This window comes from Salvelinus sp. IW2-2015, linkage group LG26 (assembly GCF_002910315.2).
Source record: "Salvelinus sp. IW2-2015 linkage group LG26, ASM291031v2, whole genome shotgun sequence".
NCBI lineage: Eukaryota > Metazoa > Chordata > Actinopteri > Salmoniformes > Salmonidae > Salvelinus > Salvelinus sp. IW2-2015.
In genome coordinates this window covers 14,182,855-14,202,256 of record NC_036866.1, presented here as the reverse complement: position 1 = coordinate 14,202,256, position 19,402 = coordinate 14,182,855, and the positions used below count along the sequence as shown (strand labels likewise).

Below are 19,402 nucleotides of genomic sequence, written 5' to 3'. Positions count from 1 at the left end.
CATCTCCCGTCTAGACTACTGCAACTCGCTGTTGGCTGGGCTCCCCGCTTGTGCCATCAAACCACTGCAACTTATCCAGAACGCTGCAGCCACTCTCTACCTTCAGGCTATGCTCAAACCCTACACCCCAACCCGAGCACTCTGTTCTGCCACCTCTGGTCTCTTGGCCATCTCACTCCTACAGGAGGGTAGCTCCTGCTCAGCCCAGTCCAAGCTCTTCTCTGTCCTGGCACCCCGATGGTGGAACCACCTTCCCCCTAAAGCTAGGACAGCAGAGTTCCTGCCCATCTTCTAAAAGCACCTGAAAATCCTACCTCTTCAAAGAGTATCTTAAATAATCCCCCCCCCCTTTTGAGGAAACGTGTACTTACTATGCCTGTGATATGTAATGGTCCCACCTAGCCATCTTAAGATGAATGCACTAAATGTAAGTTGCTCTGGATAAGAGCGTCTGCTAAACGACTAAAATGTAATGAGTTTAACTTGAACAAGTTTATTTCACTTCCAGGTATAGATTAGACACCATGATAGAATGTGGTGCGTCCTGTGTCACCTAACCTATCTTAGTGCATGTTAATACCAAAGGTAATAACAATTAATAAATCAGAATCTAATCAATCTCTCCTTAACATGTGGTCCTTCCACGTGTGGTCATGCCAAAAGGTGAAAGGAAGGATAAAGAGGAGTAAATAGAAGCTGGGGAAAAAGAGCTGTATAAATATTTCACCTGGCAAAAGGGCAGATGGGTCTTTAAAATAAATTTCCAAGCTCTGCAAATATTAACATTAAGGGGAATTACAATGGGTAGAGTAGCCATGCTTAGTCAATGCAACTTTAATGTCCCGGCTCCTGAGGTGCACCCTATTCTTAAGGTGTAGCAGCTTCACTAGGCTGCATTATGGAGGCTTGATCACTTATTATCCCACATACACACACACACAAGGCCGTGCGCACACACAAGGCCGTGCACAGACCGGGATCAAGTGCTCAAAACAAAAACAGGGCACACTCAGCTCTTGAAAAAAAATTACTGTCATAATTCATACTGTATGTCTAAATTCCTAACTTACCAACTGCCTCTGTAGCAAATAAAATGTTATGCATAGGCCTATTTATTTCTGCAACAACACACATCACAAATTGTAAGCAAGCTAGTTACATTGCCTCCTAAAGACATGACTGACATTGGGGAAAGAGAGTGGGCTATCAGCTGATCGTAGATTTTCTTTTTGTGATTTATCTTCAATGCTCTTAAAATTCTTACATAACTTCATATTATTAATAATCTTCTAACTCATGATATATCGCTGGCTGGCCGGCTAGTGGCTTGTGTGGATATTTTAGTGTATGGTGGTTAGCTAGAGTCTAGACTAGCTGTGTTGCTACTGCCCTGACACACACGTGCATCTCCCGACTGAAGGAGGGATGGAGTTGGGTCGGAGGGCCGTTGATGCAGCTGCTCCTCTCTCTGCGGCGCATATCAGCCAACCAGATCGAATATTGATGATGATGATGATGATGATTTAAATCAGGTGTTTTTAAATGCTACTCAAACGTTATGCTTCTTGGCAGTACTGTTGATATTGAAACTAGGTAGCTAGCTACACACACTCGACCGGTGACTGTATCTCAAGCCATGCATGTTTGCATGTTTGGATGTTTGCATGTTTGGATACTGGGTGTGCGCAATCTCCGTACAGGGCAGACGATGTCACGACGACTTGTGGGTTCAAAAACCCCAATGACAAGAATAGTACCAGTCAAAAGTTTGGACACACCTACTCATTCAATGGTTTTTCTTTATTTCTACTATTTTCTACATTAGAATAATAGTGAAGACATTCAACCTATGAAATAACACATGGAATCATGTAGTAACCAAAAATGTGTTAAACAAATCCAAATATCTTTTATATTTGAAATTCTTCAAAGTAGCCACCCTTTGCCTTGATGACAGCTTTGCACACTCTTGGCATTCTCTTAACCAGCTTCATGAGTTAGTCACCTGGAATGCATTTCAATTAACAGGTGTGCCTTGTTAAAAGTTCATTTGTGAAATGTATTTAGTTCTTAATGTGTTTGAGCCAATCGGTTGTGTTGTGACAAGGTAGCCCTATTTGATAAAAAAACAAGTCCATATTATGACAAGAAGAGCTCAAATAAGCAAAGAGAAATGACAGTCCAATCGAACACACACACACCCACTTACTATCATACCCTACACACAGCTTCTTATTGTACACACACATTTTACCGGCCATCTCTTAAATGCACACCACAATTACACATATCAGTTGTTTTAAGTAACGGCTTATTCCATTGGTTAGCCTTCTTTATACACTGAACACAAATATAACGGAACATGTAAAGTGGTCCCATGTTTCATGAGCTAAAATAAAAGATTCCAGAAATGTTCCATACATACAAAAATGTTTCTCTCAAATTTTGTGCACAAATTTGTTTACATCCCTGTTAGTGAGCATTTCTCCTTTTCCAAGATAATCCATCCACCAATGGCATATCAAGAAGCTGATTAAACAGCATGATCATTACACAGGTGCACCTTGTGCTGGGGACAATAAAAGGCCACTCTAAAATGTGCAGTTTTGTCACACAACACAATGCCACAGATGTCTCAAGTTTTGAGGGAGCGTGCAATTGGCATGCTGACTGCAGGAATGTCCACCAGAGCTGTTGCCAGATAATTTTAATGTTCATTTCTCTGCTATAAGCCACTTCCAACAATGTTTTAGAGAATTTGGCAGTGCGTCCAACCGGCCTCACAACCGCAGACCACGTGTATGGCGTCATGTGGGCGAGCGGTTTGCTGATGTCAACGTTGTGAACAGAGTGCCCTATGGTGGCGGTGGGGTTATGGTATGGGCAGTCAAAACGAGCACAATTGCATTTTATCAATGGCAATTTGAATGCACAGAGATACCGTGACCAGATCCTGAGGCCCATTGTCGTGCCACTCATCAGCATCACCTCATGTTTCAGCATGATAATGCAAGGACCAATGTCGCAAGGATCTGTAAACAATTCCTGGAAGTTGAAAATGTCCCAGTTCTTCCATGGCCTGCATACTCACCAAACACATCACCCATTCAGCATGTTTGGGATGCTCTGGATCGATGTGTATAACAGCGTGTTCCAGTTCCTGCCAATATCCAGTGACTTCGCACAGCCATTGAAGAGGAGTGGGACAACATTTCACAGGCTACAATCGACAATCAGATCAACTGTATGCGAAGGAGATGTGTCACGCTGCGTGAGGCAAATGGTGGTCACACCAGATACTGACTGGTTTTGTTTTCTGATCGACACTCTCTGTCCAACAGAAGTACTGTATATCTGTATTCCCTGTAATGTGAAATCCATAATAAAGGAAAAAGTGATCTCTGAGGAAGATAATGTACAGAGGTTTAGATTGAATGTAAAGAGGTGTGTTAATGATGCACACACAATGTACAGAAAACACTCATATGCACAAACATAGCCACACTTTTCAGAACATGCTTCACGCACACACCTACCTCTATTGCCCCATGGTATGGCTGTCGTCACTGCCGCTCCATGTGTTGTTACAAAACAAAAGGCTAAGGTCTCTACAGAGTTCTCTCTCTACCATTACTCACACCTCTGAGAAAAGAAGCTGCCCGTTGTCAGTGATCAGGCCTACCACTGTTGCTTCGTTGGCAAACTTAATGATGGAGTTGTAGTCGTGCGCAGCCACGCAGTCATGGGTGAACAGGGAGTACAGGAGGGCACTAAGCACGCACCACTGGGGCCCTTGTGTTGAGGGTCAGCGTGGAGAATGAGTGGTTGCCTACACTCACCACCTGGGGGCGGTCCGTCAGGAAATCCAGTTGCAGAGGGAGGTGTTCAGTGCCAGGGTCCTTTCCTTAGCGATGAACTTGGAGAGCACTATGGTGTTGAACACTGAGCTGCAGGAGATGTAATGATGACACACACTGCACTGAGGATGACAATGAATAAATCTTTGGTCAATTGGGGGTGGCAGGTAGCCTAGTGGTTAGAGCATCGGGCCAGTAACCAAAAGGTTGCTAGATTGAATCCCTGAGCTGACAAGGTAAAAATATGTCATTCTGACCCTGAACAAGGCAGTTAACCCACTGTTCCTAGGCCTTCATTGTAAATAAGAATTTGTTCTTAACTGACTTACCTAGTTAAATAATATAAAAATTATCATGACACATCCCTCAATTGCTGTGAGTTGCAGCTCTGCTTTTGTTGTACTCAATCCACACTCTCATAGTCTGCCCACTTCAGAGCAAACCCTGCCTGGCTGCAAAGACTTTGTCAACTTTGTCAGTTGGTTGTCCTGTAATTTAGACCAATGCGATAAGAAAGGAGGTTTTGGCTTCAAAGCTGGCTTGAAGAGTAGGCTTATTAGACTGCACAATCTCGGTATTGTACATCAGAATAGTAGTTGAGTATTTCCATGTAAAATTATTATGATTGTAATGGAGGACCGGGTGTCTCCTTATTACGCAATATTTAAAAGGCCTGCGCTATTGGGGGAGACCAGCTGTTTTTTTAGTGTTTCTTTTAATGTGTATATAAATACATTTTAACCATTATTTTGACAGGGAAATCATACCGACACACTCTTTTTCAGATGAGCCCTGCATAAATACATCAAACACACTACCGTTCAAAAGTTTGGGGTCACTTAGAAATGTCCTTGTTTTTGAAAGATTTTTTTATCCATTAATATAACATAAAATTGATTAGAAATACAGTGTAGACATTGTTAGTGTTGTAAATGAATATTGTAGCTGGAAACTGATGATTTTTACTGGAATATCTACATAGGCATACAGAGGCCCATTATCAGCAACCATCACACATTTGTTCCAATGGCAGGGTTTGTTAGCTAATCCAAGTTTATCATTTTAAAAGGCTAATTGATCATTAGAAAACCCTTTTGCAATTATGTTAGCACAGCTGAAAACTGTTGTGCTGATTAAAGAAGCAATACAACTGGCCTTCTTTAGACTAATTGAGTATCTGGAGCATCAGCATTTGTGGGTTCGATTATAGGCTCAAAATGGCTAGAAATAAAACTTTCTTCTGAAACTCGTCAGTCTATTCTTGTTCTGAGAAATGAAGGCTATTCCATGCRAGAAATTGCTAAGAAACTGAAGATCTCGTACAACGCTGTGTACTACTCCCTTCACAGAACAGCGCAAACTGGCTCTAACCAGAATAGAAAGAGGAGTGGGAGGCCCCGGTGCACAACTGAGCAAGACGACAAGTACATTAGTGTCTAGTTTGAGAAACAAACCCCTCACAAGTCCTCAACTGGCAGCTTCATTAAATAGTACCCGCAAAACACCAGTCTTAACATCAACAGTGACAAGGTGACTCCGGAATGCTGGCCTTCTATGCAGAGTTGCAAAGAAAAAGCTATATCTCAGACTGGCCAATAAAAATAAAAGATTAAGATGGGCAAAAGAACACACACTGGACAGAGGAACCCTGCCTAGAAGGCCAGCATCCCGGAGTCGCCTCTTCACTGTTTTCTAATGATTAATTAGCCTTTTAAAATTATAAACTTGGATTAGTTAACACAACGTGCCATTGTAACACAGGAGTGATGGTTGCTGAAAATGGGCCTTTGTACGCCTATGTAGATATTCCATTACAACATTAACAATGTCTACACTATATTTCTGATCTATTTGATGTTATTTTAATGGACAATTTTTTTTGCATTTCTTTCAAAAACAAGGACATTTCTAAGTGACCCCAAACTTCTGAACGGTAGTGTATATACAACATATACAGTTGAAGTCAGAAGTTTACATACACTTAGGTTGAAGTCATTAAAACTAGTTTTTCAACCACTCAACAAATTTCTTGTTAACAAACTATAGTTTTTGCAAGTCGGTTAGGACATCATCTTTGTGCATGACACAAATAATGTTTCTAACAATTGTTTACAGACAGATTATTTCACTTATAATTCACTGTATCACAATTCCAGTGGGTCAGACTTGTACGTTCACTAAGTTGACTGTGTCTTTAAACAGCTTGGAAAATTCCAGAAAATTATGTCATGGCTTTAGAAGCTTCTGATAGGCTAATTGACATAATTTGAGTCAACTGGATGTGTACCTGTGGATGTATTTCAAGGCCTACCTTCAAACTCAGTACCTCTTTGCTTGACATCATGGGAAAATCAAAAGAAATCAGCCAAGACCTCAGACAAACAATTGTACACTTCCACAAGTCTGGTTCATCCTTGGGAGCAATTTCCAAAAGGTACCACGTTCATCTGTACCATCAATAGTACGCAAGTATAAACGCCATGGGACCACGCAGCCGTCATACCGCTCAGGAAGGAGACGCGTTCTGTCTCCTGGAGATGAACGTACTGTGGTGCGGAAAAGTGCAAATCAAGCCCAGAACAACAGCAAAGGACCTTGTGAAGATGCTTGAGAAAACAGGTACAAAAGTATCTATATCCACAGGAAAACGAGTCCTATATCGACATAACCTGAAAGGCCRCTCAGCAAGGAAGAAGCCACTGCTCCAAAACCACCATAAAACAGCCAGACTACGGTTTGCAACTGCACATGGGGACAAAGATTGTAATTTTTGGAGAAATGTCCTCTGGTCTGATGAAACAATAAGAGAACTGTTTGGCCATAATGACCATCGTTATGTTTGGAGGAAAAAGGGGGAGGCTTGCAAGCCAAGGAACACCATCCCAACCGTGAAGCACAGGGGTGGCAGCATGAGGTTGTGGGGGTGCTTTGCTGCAGGAGAGACTGGTGCTATAGATGGCATCATGAGGGAGGAAAATTATGTGGATATATTGAAGCAACATCTCAAGACATCAGTCAGGAAGTTAAAGCGTGGTCGCAAATGGGTCTTCCAAATGGACAATGACCCCAAGCATACTTCCAAAGTTGTGGCAAAATGGCTTAAGGACAACAACGTCAAGGTATTGGAGTGGCCATCACAAAGCCCTGACCTCAATCCCATAGAAAATTTGTGAGCAGAACTGAAAAAGTGTGTGCGAGCAAGGAGGCCTACAAACCTGACTCAGTTACACCAACTCTGTCAGGAGGAATGGGCCAAGATTCGCCCAACTTATTGTGGGAAGCTTGTGGAAGGCTACCTGAAACGTTTGACCCAAGTTAAACAATTTAAAGGCAATGCTACCAAATATTAATTGAGTGCATGTAAACTTCTGTCCCACTGGGAATGTGATGAAAGAAATAAAAGCTGAAATTAATAATAATTCTCATAAGTCATTCTCTACTATTATTCTGACATTTCACATTCTTAAAATAAAGTGGTGATCCTAACTGACCTAAGACAATTAATTTTTACTAGGATTAAATATCAGGAATTGTGAAACTGAGTTTTTATGTATTTGGCTAAGGTGTATGTAAACTTCCGACTTCAACTGTGTACCTAATACACACAAATCTGAAAGGGGTGAATGAGAATATGTACATATAAATATATGGATGAGCGATGGCCGAGCGGCATAGGCAAGGTGCGATAGATGGTATAAAATACAGTATATACATATGAGTAATGTAAGATATGTCAACCACTTATTAAAGTGGCATTATTTAAAGTTCACACATAACTTAAAACCAATCTTTGTGTGTTACAGCTGGGTGAGGAAGAAACACCCTGCCATGGAGCCTCTGATGCCAATGCCCCCCAGTGCTGACCGGAGGGATGCGTGGCGTAGCATGACTGTACTGCCTTACCTGGAGCACCTGCACGGCTACACCGACCAGGACGACCAGGATGATGATGAACTCTTCTACGGAGCTGGAGACATCTACTCTCAGGGTTTCACTATGCCAGGTGAGATACGGATATGGAGGGAGAGAAGGATGGAGATTATGACTTAATAGAGTGATGTTTTATAAGGACTAGGAGGATGATGACAAGCTGCTATATGGAGAAAGCCACATTTCCAGCCAGGGTTTTGCTATGCAAGGTGAGAGACACAGGATGGATGGAGGGAAGGGGAGGTGGAGAGATGTTGAGGTGGAGAGTGAGGGTTATTGGGAGAGAGAATTTGAGTGATAACATTTCTTTGTCACATTCTTTGCAAACAACAGGTGTAGACTAACAGTGAAATGCTTACTTACTGTACAGGTTCTTTTTCCAACAATGCAGAGTTAAAGATAAACCATTTAAATAGTGCCATCAGGAATAAATACACAGTGAATAACGAATAACAATAACGAGTAAAAAATAACATGGCTCTATACAGGGATTACCAGTACCGAGTCGATGTGCAGGGGTACGAGGTAATTGAGGTAGCTATGTACATTTACAGTATCAGTCAAAGTTTGGACACACCTACTCATTCAAGGGTTTTTCTTTATTTTACTCTTTTCGACATTGTTGAGTAACAGTGAAAACATCAAAACTATGAAATAACACATGAAATGCCTAGTTAAATAAAATGTAAAAGATCATGTAGTAACCAAAAAAGTGTTAAACAAATCAAATAGTCTATTTGAGATTCTTCAAAGTAGCCACCCTTTGCCTTGATGACAGCTTTGCACACTCTTGGCATTCTCTCAATCTGGAATGCTTTTCCAACAGAGTTTCAAATCAAAATGTATTGGTCACATACACATGGTTAGCAGATGTTAATGTGAATGTAGCGAAATGCTTGTGCTTCTGGTTCCGACAGTGCAGTAATATCTAACAAGTAATCTAACAATTCCCCAACAACTACCTAATACACACAAATCTGAAAGGGATGAATGAGAATATGTACATATAATAACTGGATGAGCGATGGCCGAGCGGCATAGGCAAGGTGCGATAGATGGTATAAAATACAGTATATACATATGAGTAATGTAAGATATGTAAACATTATTAAAGTGGCATTATTTAAAGTTCCACACATGTGCTGAGCACTGTTGGCTGCTCGCAAACCATCTCAATTGGGTTGAGGTCGGGTGATTGTGGAGGCCAGGTCATCTGATGCAGCACTCCATCACTCTCCTCCTTGGTCAAATAGCCCTTACACAGCCTGGAGGTGTGTTTTGGGTCATTGTTCTGTTGAAAAACAAATGAGTCCCACTAAGTGCAAACCAGATGGGTTGGCGTATCGCCGCAGAATGCTGTGGTAGCAATGCTGGTTAAGTGTGCCTTGAATTCTAAATAAATCATGACAGTGTCACCAGCAAAGCACACCCACACCATCACACCTCCTCCATGCTTCACGGTGAGAACCACACATGCGGAGCTCCGTTCATTTACTCTGCGTCTCACATAGACACGGCGGTTGCAACCAAAAATCTCAAATTTGGACTCAACAGACCAAAGGACAGATTTACACCGGTCTAATGTCCATTGCTCGTGTTTCTTGGCCCAAGCAAGTCTCTTCTTATTATTGGTGTCCTTTAGTAGTGGTTTCTTTGCACCAATTCGACCATGAAGGCCTGATTCACGCAGTCTCCTCTGAACAGTTGATGTTGATATGTGTCTGTTATTTGAACTCTAGCATTTATTTGGGCTGCAATTTCTGAGGCTAATGAACGTATCCTTTGCAACAGAGGTATCTCTGGGTCTTCCTGTTGTGGTCCTCATGAGAGCCTGTTTCACCATAGCGCTTGATGGTTTTTGCAACTGCACTTGAAGAAACTTTTAAAGTTCTAGAAATGTTCCAGATTGATTGACCTTCATGTCTTAAAGTAATGATGGACTGTTGTTTCTCTTTGCTTATTTGAGCTGTTCTTGCCATAATATGGACTTGGTCTTTTACCAAATAGGGCTATCTTCCGTATACCACCCCTACCAACACAACTAATTGGCTCAAACGCATTAAGAAGGAAAGAAATTTCACAAATTAACTTTTAACAAGGCACACCTGTTAATTGAGATGCATTACAGGTGACTAACTCATGCATCTGGTTGAGAGAATGCCAAGAGTGTGCAAAGCTGTCATCAAGGCAAAGGGTGGCTACTTTGAAGGATTTCAAATATAAAATATATTTTGATTTGTTTAACACTTTTTTGGTTACTACATGATTTCATATGTTTTTTTCATAGTTTTGATGTCTTCACTATTATTCTTGTAACGTCCTGACCAGAGTTCTTATGTGTTTTGCTTGTTTAGTGTTGGTCAGGACGTGAGCTGGGTGGGAATTCTATGTTGTGTGTCTAGTTYGTCTGTTTCTGTGTCCAGCCTAATATGGTTCTCAATCAGAGGCAGCTGTCAATCGTTGTCCCTGATTGAGAATCATATATAGGAGGCTTGTTTTGTGTTGGGATTTTGTGGGTGATTGTTTCCTGTCTCTGTGTTTTTGTCTGCACCAGATAGGGCTGTCTCGGTTTTCACATTTGTTATTTTGTTACTTGTAGTAGTGTTACCGTTTATTCGTCTATTAAACATGTTGAACACTAGCCGCGCTGCATTTTGGTCCTCTCCTTCATCCCAGGAAGAAAACCGTGACAATTCTACAATGTAAAAATAAAGAAAATCCCTTGAATAAGTAGGTATGTGTAACGATTTTTGTCTGGTGAAGGAGAAGAGGACCAAGGTGCAGCGTGGTAAGTGTTCATTTTAATAAACAAAATAAACTGAACACTGAAATTACAAAAATAATAAAGAGCGAGAACGAAACCGAAACAGTTCTGTAAGGAATATGCACAAAACAGAAAACAATCACCCACAACCAAAATGGGGAAAACAGGCCACCTAAGTATGATTCTCAATCAGAGACAACGATCGACAGCTGCCTCTGATTGAGAACCATACCAGGCCAAACACAGAAATGGAAAACATAGCAAAACAACATAGAATGCCCACCCCAACTCACGCCCTGACCAAACCAAAAGAAAGACATAAAAAAGGAACTATGGTCAGAACGTGACAGTATGTCCAAACTTGCGACTGGTACTGTAAGTAGGGGTAAAGTGACTAGGCAACAGGATAGATAATAGACAGTAGCAGCTGTGTGTCCAGTGTGCGTGTCCAGTGTGTGTGCAAGAAAGTTAGTCCAAAAAGTGTCAATGCAGGTTGTCCGGGTAGCCATTTGATTAGCTATTTAGCAGTCTTGTTTAGCAGTCTTATGGCTTGGGGGTAGAAGCTGTTCAGGGTCCTGCTGGTTGCAGACTTGGTGCACTGGTACCGCTTGCCATGTGGTAGCAGAGAGAACAGTCTATAGCTTGGGTGACTGGAGTCTTTGACAATTTCTTGGGCCTTCATCTGACACTGCTTGTTGTAGAGGTCCTGGACAGAGTATGTGAGCGGAGCTGGAGTAGAGCAAGGTGTGGAGTGTGCCCAATTTGACTGGAGCGCAGAGCGGGTTTGCCAAAGGCTGGACCGTCGGCCTTCTTGCACACTCCAGTAGTGCTCACTTCACGAGCTCTGGGCATGCCCAGCCCAGCATGCATTTGTAGGCTACTTGTGTGCTGCTATAGCCCCTTGCTTTATCTACTGTCATGGAGTTCGCTAAATATTTTCATAAAGAAACTGATAAAACAAACAGGTTAAAAATCAAGGTGACTTACAAGATGAGGTGGACCAAGAGCAAGAGAGGGAGTGCAATGATGTAGTGTCTACGACTAAATAATCATTGTGAGATCTGAAAAGACACATATCTCGCAAGCATGATGGGTACTTACTATGTGTACATGCTAACAGAAAGGAAGGAGGTGGCTAGCTAGCTAAGTGTGTCATTGTAGCAAAGTATTTCTAAACTAAAAATCAGATCTCTTAAGTGTTCATTTTCGTTCTATTATATATACTGAATAAAAATATAAACGCAACATGTAAACCCCTTTTTCATGAGCTGAAATAAGATCCCAGAAATGTTCCATATGCACAGAAATGTTTCTCTCAAATTTTGTGCACAAATTTGTTTACATCCTTGTTAGTGAGCATTTATCCTTTGCCAAGATAATCCATCCACCTGACCGGTGTGGCATATCAAGAAGCTGATTTAACAGCATGATCATTAAACAGGTGCACCTTGCGCTGGGGAAAATAAAAGGCCACTTTATAATGTGCAGTTTTGTTACACAACACAATGCCACAGATCTCTCAAGTTTTGAGGGAGCGTGCAATTGATATGCTGACTGCAGGAATGTCCAACAGAGCTGTTGCCAGAGAATTTAATGTTAATTTCTCTTCCATAAGCCCCCTTCAATGTCATTTTAGAGAATTTGTCAGTACGTCCAACCGGCCTCACAACCGCAGACCACGTGTAACCACGCCAGCCCAGGACCTCCACATCTGGCTTCTTCACCTGTGGGATCGTCTGAGGGGGAGGGGGATGCTGAGGAGTATTTATGTCTGTAATAAAGCCCTTTTGTGGGGGAAAACTCATTCTGATTGGCTGGGCCTTGCTCCCAAGTGGGTGGACCCGGCTCCCAAGTGGGTGGGCCTATGCCTTCCCAGGCCCACCCATGGCTGTGCCCCTGCCCAGTCATGTGAAATCCATAGATTAGGGCCTAATTCATTTATTTCAATTGACTGATTTCCTTATATGAACAGTAACTCAGTAAAATCTTTGAAACTGTTGCCTTATATATCTTTTTCAGTATATATAATACGCTGTCATTGATTTTGCCCCTGTAGGCCTGAAATATTACCTCTTTCAAGGAGCTTTCTGTTTTATTAGGGTTATTTGACCTAAATACATTTTTTTAGGCCTGCCTATAGAAATAAAAATACAACTCCGCATCTCTGCCCAGTCGGACAAGAGTGGCCCGAAGGGTATTTAGCATCCTCAGTGGCTTTGCGAGTGCGGAGAGGGTATTCTCTGCTGCTGGCCTACTCTCCAGGCACCATCACATGAGTCTGAAGCCACAGACTGTGACCAAACTCATGCCTAATAAGGCGTTTTTTGGTTCATTTTTATTTAAGTCTAAGTCACAGCCTATATGCGCAATTTATGGACTATAATGATTTAATACAATGTTTAAATGCTGAGCACTATAATGTTCCTGCCAGCCTAGTGTGTCGCACTCGCAAATACTTCAGTTTATTTATTTGTAGGCTATAGCCTTGAAATAATAGGATAATAATATAGCCTAAATAATTTATTTTAATGTCTGGCCAGTTCAATCAATGTGGATGTCTATGATTGGTTCAGATTTGGTCCGGTCTGTCTGTTGAACTCAAGGAAGGTCTAGACTGCACCATTTATTTAAAAAATGACATCGGCGTTGGTCTGTGCTTACTGTAGTGTAGCCTACAGTGTCGACCCACAATTTAATTTTATGAATGGCCATCCATGTGGTAGGCCTAACGTTTGTGAAATGGTTAGTTGCATTGGCTTTATTAGTCCTGATTCCTGTGACTAATCAATTTGGCTATTTAAAGATACAATATGCAGAAATCTCTCCACCATTTCCTGGTTGCTAAAATTTCAGTAGTGCGCCTAATTTCAGTTTACTGTATGTGACAAAACAAGCAGTCATTGTGTGGAGAATCATTGTAACATCTAAACCGCTGTGAAATATATTTTCCATAAATGAAAATATTGTATTTTAGCTGTTTGAAACTGGTGTACAAAACCCGAAAGTAAAAGACTCCCAAACAAAATGTAAGAACGGGCAGCAATAAAATCRAACACATAGAACAGATCTACCGCTTCTTAGGCTTGCTTTCAATGAGAATGACAGATCTATAACACATAGAACAGATCTACCGCTTCTTAGGCTTGCTTTTCAATGAGAAATGACAGATCTATAACACATAGAACAGATCTACCGCTTCTTAGGCTTGCTTTCATGAGAATGGACAGATCTATAACACATAGAACAGATCTACCGCTTCTTAGGCTTGCTTTCAATGAGAATGGCAGATCTATAACCATAGAACAGTCTACCGCTTCTTAGGCTTGCTTTCAATGAGAATGGCAGATCTATAACATCATAGAACAGATCCTACCGCTTCTTAGGCTTGCTTTCAATGAGAATGCAGATCTCATAACCATAGAACAGATCTACTGCTTCTTAGGCTTGCTTTTCAATGAGAATGACAGATCTATAACACATAGACCAGATCTACTGCTTCTTAGGCTTTGCTTTCAATGAGAACTGAACAGATCTAATAAACATAGAACAAGATCTATCCGCTTCTTAGGCCTTTGCTTTCAAATGAGAATGACAGATCTATAACACATAGAACAGATCTACCGCTTCTTAGGCTTGCTTTCAATGAGAATGGCAGATCTGTAACTSACATTATCTATGTGAATCACCCAAAAAGTTACATATTGCAGCTTTAAGCTCTGAATGTCAGCTATCCAACTGTATCAGGAGTTATCCTGAGCCTGTTTGCAATGAGAATCAATGTGTTTACACAGCGGGTAATGCAGAAGTATTGTGTTTTTCCCTATGATCATCTCGTCAAAAATGTACAGATACAAACTCCATTACATGTTTTGCATTTTACTTTGACCTGTCCTGTTTTTAGGATATGATTGTTAAAATGCCATATTCACATCAAAGCACATTTTTTATTTGAAGGATGTTTAAAACATGAGCAACACATGAAACAGCAGCGTTGCGTCAGCCGGTTCTTACTTCAGTATAGACCTGCTAGACCTATTAGTTTCCCAAAATGTTTCACCTTAAGGGAGAAATGGCATTAATGAAGTCCCTCCACCCCCTCTCTTTTCCTCCCCTCTCCTCTTTGTCTCTGTCATAATAATGTGATGTTGCCAATAGCCAGAGCCTTATCTAGTGCAGGAGAGGAGACAGGCAGACCTGGTGGAGCCAACCAGATGCTGCTGATATTGTGCAGCACTAGGACCTACTTGGGGACCCACACTAAGACAAATGTCAATGTTATGTGTTTTCTTTTGGATATTTTTTTATTTTTTGAATGACAAAAGCACTGTTTGGCATGGATGCACAATCCTTTGTCAGTTAGCCTTCTGTAGTGGTGTCATTAACACGGCAGTTATGTCATGCGTCAGAGCCCACATCCTCAAATCAAAGTTTTACTCGCTTCTCACTGAACTTTTTTCCTTTGTATGGATTGGATTGTTATCTCTCTGTGTTTGTGTTCTGGTGTGTCCATCGCTGCAGAGGATCTGATCAAGCTGCTGTCTGTCAGTCTGTCTGTGATTGCGTCAGCCTAGTGCGTATGTGGGCTGGTAGCCACTATGGACCAGTGAGTCACTTTGTCCAGGCTGAGACTAGTGATTGAACAAGGTCAGAGCTGATAGGAGAGGAGTCTGGAGGAGGAGGGAGCAGAGCAGGTGAAGTTGACTACGTCAGGCTCAGAGAATGTCCATGGAGGAAGGAGCAGAGCAGGTGAAGTTGACTACGTCAGGCTCAGAGAATGTCCATGGAGGAAAGAGCAGAGCAGGGGAATTGACTACGTCAGGCTCAGAGAATGTCCATGGAGGAAGGAGCAGAGCAGGTGAAGTTGACTGCGTCAGGCTCAGAGAATTGTCCATGGAGGAAGGAGCAGAGCAGGTTGAAGTCACTACGTCAGCTCAGAGAATGTCCATGGAGGAAGAAGCAGAGCATGAGTTCACTACGTCAGGCTCAGAGAATGTCCAGAGGAGGGAGCAGAGGAGGTAAAGTTGACTGCATCAGGCTCAGAGAATGTCCATGAGAAGGAGCAGAGGAGGTGAAGTTGACTACGTCAGGCTCAGAGAATGTCCCATGGAGGAAGGAGCAGAGCAGGTGAAGTTGCTGCGTCAGGCTCAGAGAATGTCCATGGAGGAAGGAGCAGAGCAGGTGAAGTTCATACGTGCAGGCTCAGAGAATGTCCATGAGGGAAGAAGCAGAGCAGTGAAGTCACTACGTCAGGCTCAGAGAATGTCCATGGAGGAGGAGCAGAGGAGGTGAAGTTGACTGCGTCAGGCTCAGAGAATGTCCATGGAGGAAGGAGCAGAGCAGGTGAAGTTGACTGCGTCAGGTTCGAGAATGTCCATGGAGGAAGGAGCAGAGCAGGTGAAGCTGACTACATCAGGCTCAAGAGAATGTCCATGGAGGAAAGCAGAGAGGTGAGCTGACTGCGTCAGGCTCAAGAATGTCCATGAGGAAGAGCAGAGCAGGTGAAGTTGACTGCGTCAGGCTTCAGAGAATGTCCATGGAGGAAGCAGCAGAGCAAGGTGAAGGACTGAAAACTACGTCAGGCTCAGAGAATGTCCATGGAGGAAGCAGCAGAGCAGGTGAAAGCTGACTACGTCAGCTCAGAGAGGGATCCATAGGAGGAAGGAGCGAGAGCAGGTGAAGCTGACTACATCAGGCTCAGAGAATGTCATGGAGGAAGAGCAGAGCAGGTGAAGTAACTGCGTCAGGTTCAGAGAATGGATGGAGGAAGGAGCAGAGCAGGTGAAGCTGACTACATCAGGCTCAAGAGAATGTCCATGGAGGAAGCAGCAGAGCAGGTGAAGCTGACTGGCGTCAGGCTCAGAGAATGTCCATGGAGGAAGCAGCAGAGCAGGTGAAGTTGACTGCGTCAGGGCTCAGAGAGAATGTCCATGGAGAAGCAGCAGAGCAGGTAAGCTGACATCAGGCTCAGAGAATGTCCATGGAGGAAGCAGCAGAGCAGGTGAAGCTGACTACGTCAGGCTCAGAGAATGTCCATGGACTTGGTCATGGGGTTCATTTCCACTTTCCATGGAAGAACTCATTTCTTTCTCTAATCACTCAGTCAACTTCTCTCTTAGTAACACAAGGCAGATGCTGTGATGTGCTTGCCTGGACTTTCACATGATATCTGATTCATTATATTTGATGACATTGGCACTAACATTGTTGAATGTGACAGGCTGGTATATCAGTAGTTGTGGCCTGAAGGTAGACTTATGTTGCTGTCTTGTACTTGTTTTGTAACATAAGGTGCTAGAAGCACTCAATATGTCCTCGCCTGCCTTGGCTAATTACTGCATGTTGTTGGTGTCATGGCTCTGGTTAGAGACACAGTATAGTCGTTCTTGGCCCACTGCTAAAGCCCTAGGCACTGGCTGTGATGTAGGGCACACTACACAGAAATCAATGTATTTCAAGGCTATAGCCTACTATACATTTCAGAACCTCAAAACGGGAGGGATCCAGTATTGAATGAATACAAAAAGCACATCAGTCATTTGACATCAAAAGATTAGATTAGATTCCTAGATGCCATACAATCTGAAATCTGATTCTTCCTTTGTCCCTGTAATCTTCAGATTTTTCACTGAGCAGTACATTTGATAGATGCCATAAGACCATACAGCTACTTGCCTGTTTTAATGACTCATTCTAGTGGGTTAGTTTTGGGTTTATTTGCTAATTTTTCCTATTGACTGCAGTGATTAGCCTACCTGAGTCATCATATAAAAGACTGCCCAAACTGCCTCCTCTCTGATAACACAGTGAAGTTCAAAATCAACACTCATTCAATCATTCCTAGTTTTTCTTTCTTGTCTTATATTAGAGATAAGAAGTGATGGAAATTGTTTTATTATATTAACTTTCAAGTAGATTACATTATTCATCTTTCCACAATAGAGTTTTATGAGCTTGCTTGAACTGTGATAACGTGTCCAATCTGGCCTTACCAATTACATGAGAACAACATGGAGCGGGACTATCCATCACGTATTTCTTCTTTCCCTCAATTACCTTTCCTCCCCTACACAGCAGTCTTTAATTTGTCTGCTGGGGTTTCTTGTGCATTATGTGTTGCCGATTAATCAAAGTTAAGCCCATTTAAACCTGAATCTTGTTTATGTTGGGGGAAAATATCATTTCCACCTCTCCCCTTCAAAGGGAAGCACAAAAAGATGATTTGTATTTTCGATTTGATTCACCGCTGCTTCCGCTGTTGGGCGGCCTGTGGAAGGTATTTGTGAAATGATACCCACTATACTTTCATTTTCCCTTGCTGCCATCTGTTGTGTGTCTGCTCTCTGTGCCATGCTGTGGCTGTTAAAACATGTAGAATAGAGCTTCAAAATAACTGGAATCACAATCATTTGTACTTGCGTGGCTTTGTAGGGCAATGCCTGTTGGGAGGCTGATTTGTGAGAAAGAAGAACTACAGTGAGTATGTAGAAGTGTTATAGAAATTTGCAAATTCAATTGAGTTTAAATTTGTTCATATAGTAATCTATTTTCCAGCCCAACTCCTCCCCAGTCTGAGCCTCCTATACTACACAACACACAGTCCTGTATTCTTCATCATTCCTCCATTAATCCATATCTTTCTATCTCTGTATCTTTCCCTCTCTCTCGCGCTCTCTCTTTGTCATTCCGCTGAAGGCTGAAGCATTAAGAGGTTTTAGAATTCCTAAGGGGTTTATATGTGTGTAGGGAAGCTCAGTATACCACCGCTGCTTATCTAGAGACTAGAAACCACCTCAGCAGCACCAACTCTTACTGTGCAACAATGCATCCCACTATAGAGGGAGCCATAGCTTGACTACATTAGAGCGGTGAGGTGTTTTTGAGAAAGAGAGGGAGGTGTGCATATGGCCTGTGGTGTATTTGACGTCAAACGTCCTGGTTTGTGACCCCCGTATCAGCCTTTCTTGCTCAGTTTGTGCCCACACACAACACCACCACCACTTATTACAATGATTTCCACAAACATACATTCCCCCTCCTCCCTCCGCTCGCCGGCTCCAGAAGCAGCAGTTTGAAATTGCCGATTAGAGAGTAGCGAGTGTTTAAGTTGCCATGGCAACTGGGTGAGTCATCCCGCTGCGGTCAGTTTAGTCACACTTGCACTGTATATCCCTCCCTCTTCCTTCTCTCCCTCCTTTCCTCCCTCCCGCTCTGCTCTGACACCGTATGATTCTACCTTTTCTTTTGTCATCTTTGCTGTCGTCAAAGAGGGGGTGGCAGATGCAGGTCTTTACAGGTCAGCCACTGTTAGAGTCGTGAGTCAATGATGGTAGAGAGGCGCTGTGACGGGGAGTTTGATGAGGGCAACCCGAGTGTCGCTGTGCTGCCTTTGATTACTTATTTATGGCCCAGGCTAATCAGTAAGCCCAGTGTCGACAGCTTCACAGGGGGGGATAAAGGAAGAGAGAGCGCGCCCAGACAGACTTCATTTAGCTGGTATTCATTTGCTGAGAATGCCCAGAGCGCTTGGATTTCTGATTGAACAAGTCTAATAATGTGCGGATGTACATTTTGGTTAATTATGGGGATGATTGTCGTTATGAGTGTGGCTTTAGTCATCTGGTGCTTTGTGAACCTGTGTTCACATCAGGGCCAACTCATCGCCCAATTCATGAAAAATCATGACTCTTCATTATTATTATTGTCATGTAGTTTGAGTTATTGTCATGTAGTATTGCTGCTGCTGTAACTACTGCTGCTACTCTCTATACTAGTCTGTTTTCTGTTAGCTCACCTGCACCCCAGCCTGCTCCTGTTTGGCTGCTTTTCTTCTCAGAGGGGAATTGGTATATAT

General features: G+C 42.5%; 1 protein-coding gene across 4 annotated transcripts in view; it reads left to right on the top strand.

The window, feature by feature from the left end:
* LOC111952830 (serine/threonine-protein kinase STK11) overlaps nucleotides 1–19,402 on the top strand; it is a 42,985-nt gene that overhangs the window by 17,045 nt on the left and 6,538 nt on the right. For all 4 annotated transcript variants that reach the window (XM_023971760.2, XM_023971759.2, XM_023971763.2 and 1 more), the window contains one exon: nucleotides 7,661–7,860. In XM_023971760.2, coding sequence (XP_023827528.1) covers nucleotides 7,661–7,860 — 200 coding nt within the window. The remainder of the gene's footprint in view (nucleotides 1–7,660; nucleotides 7,861–19,402) is intronic.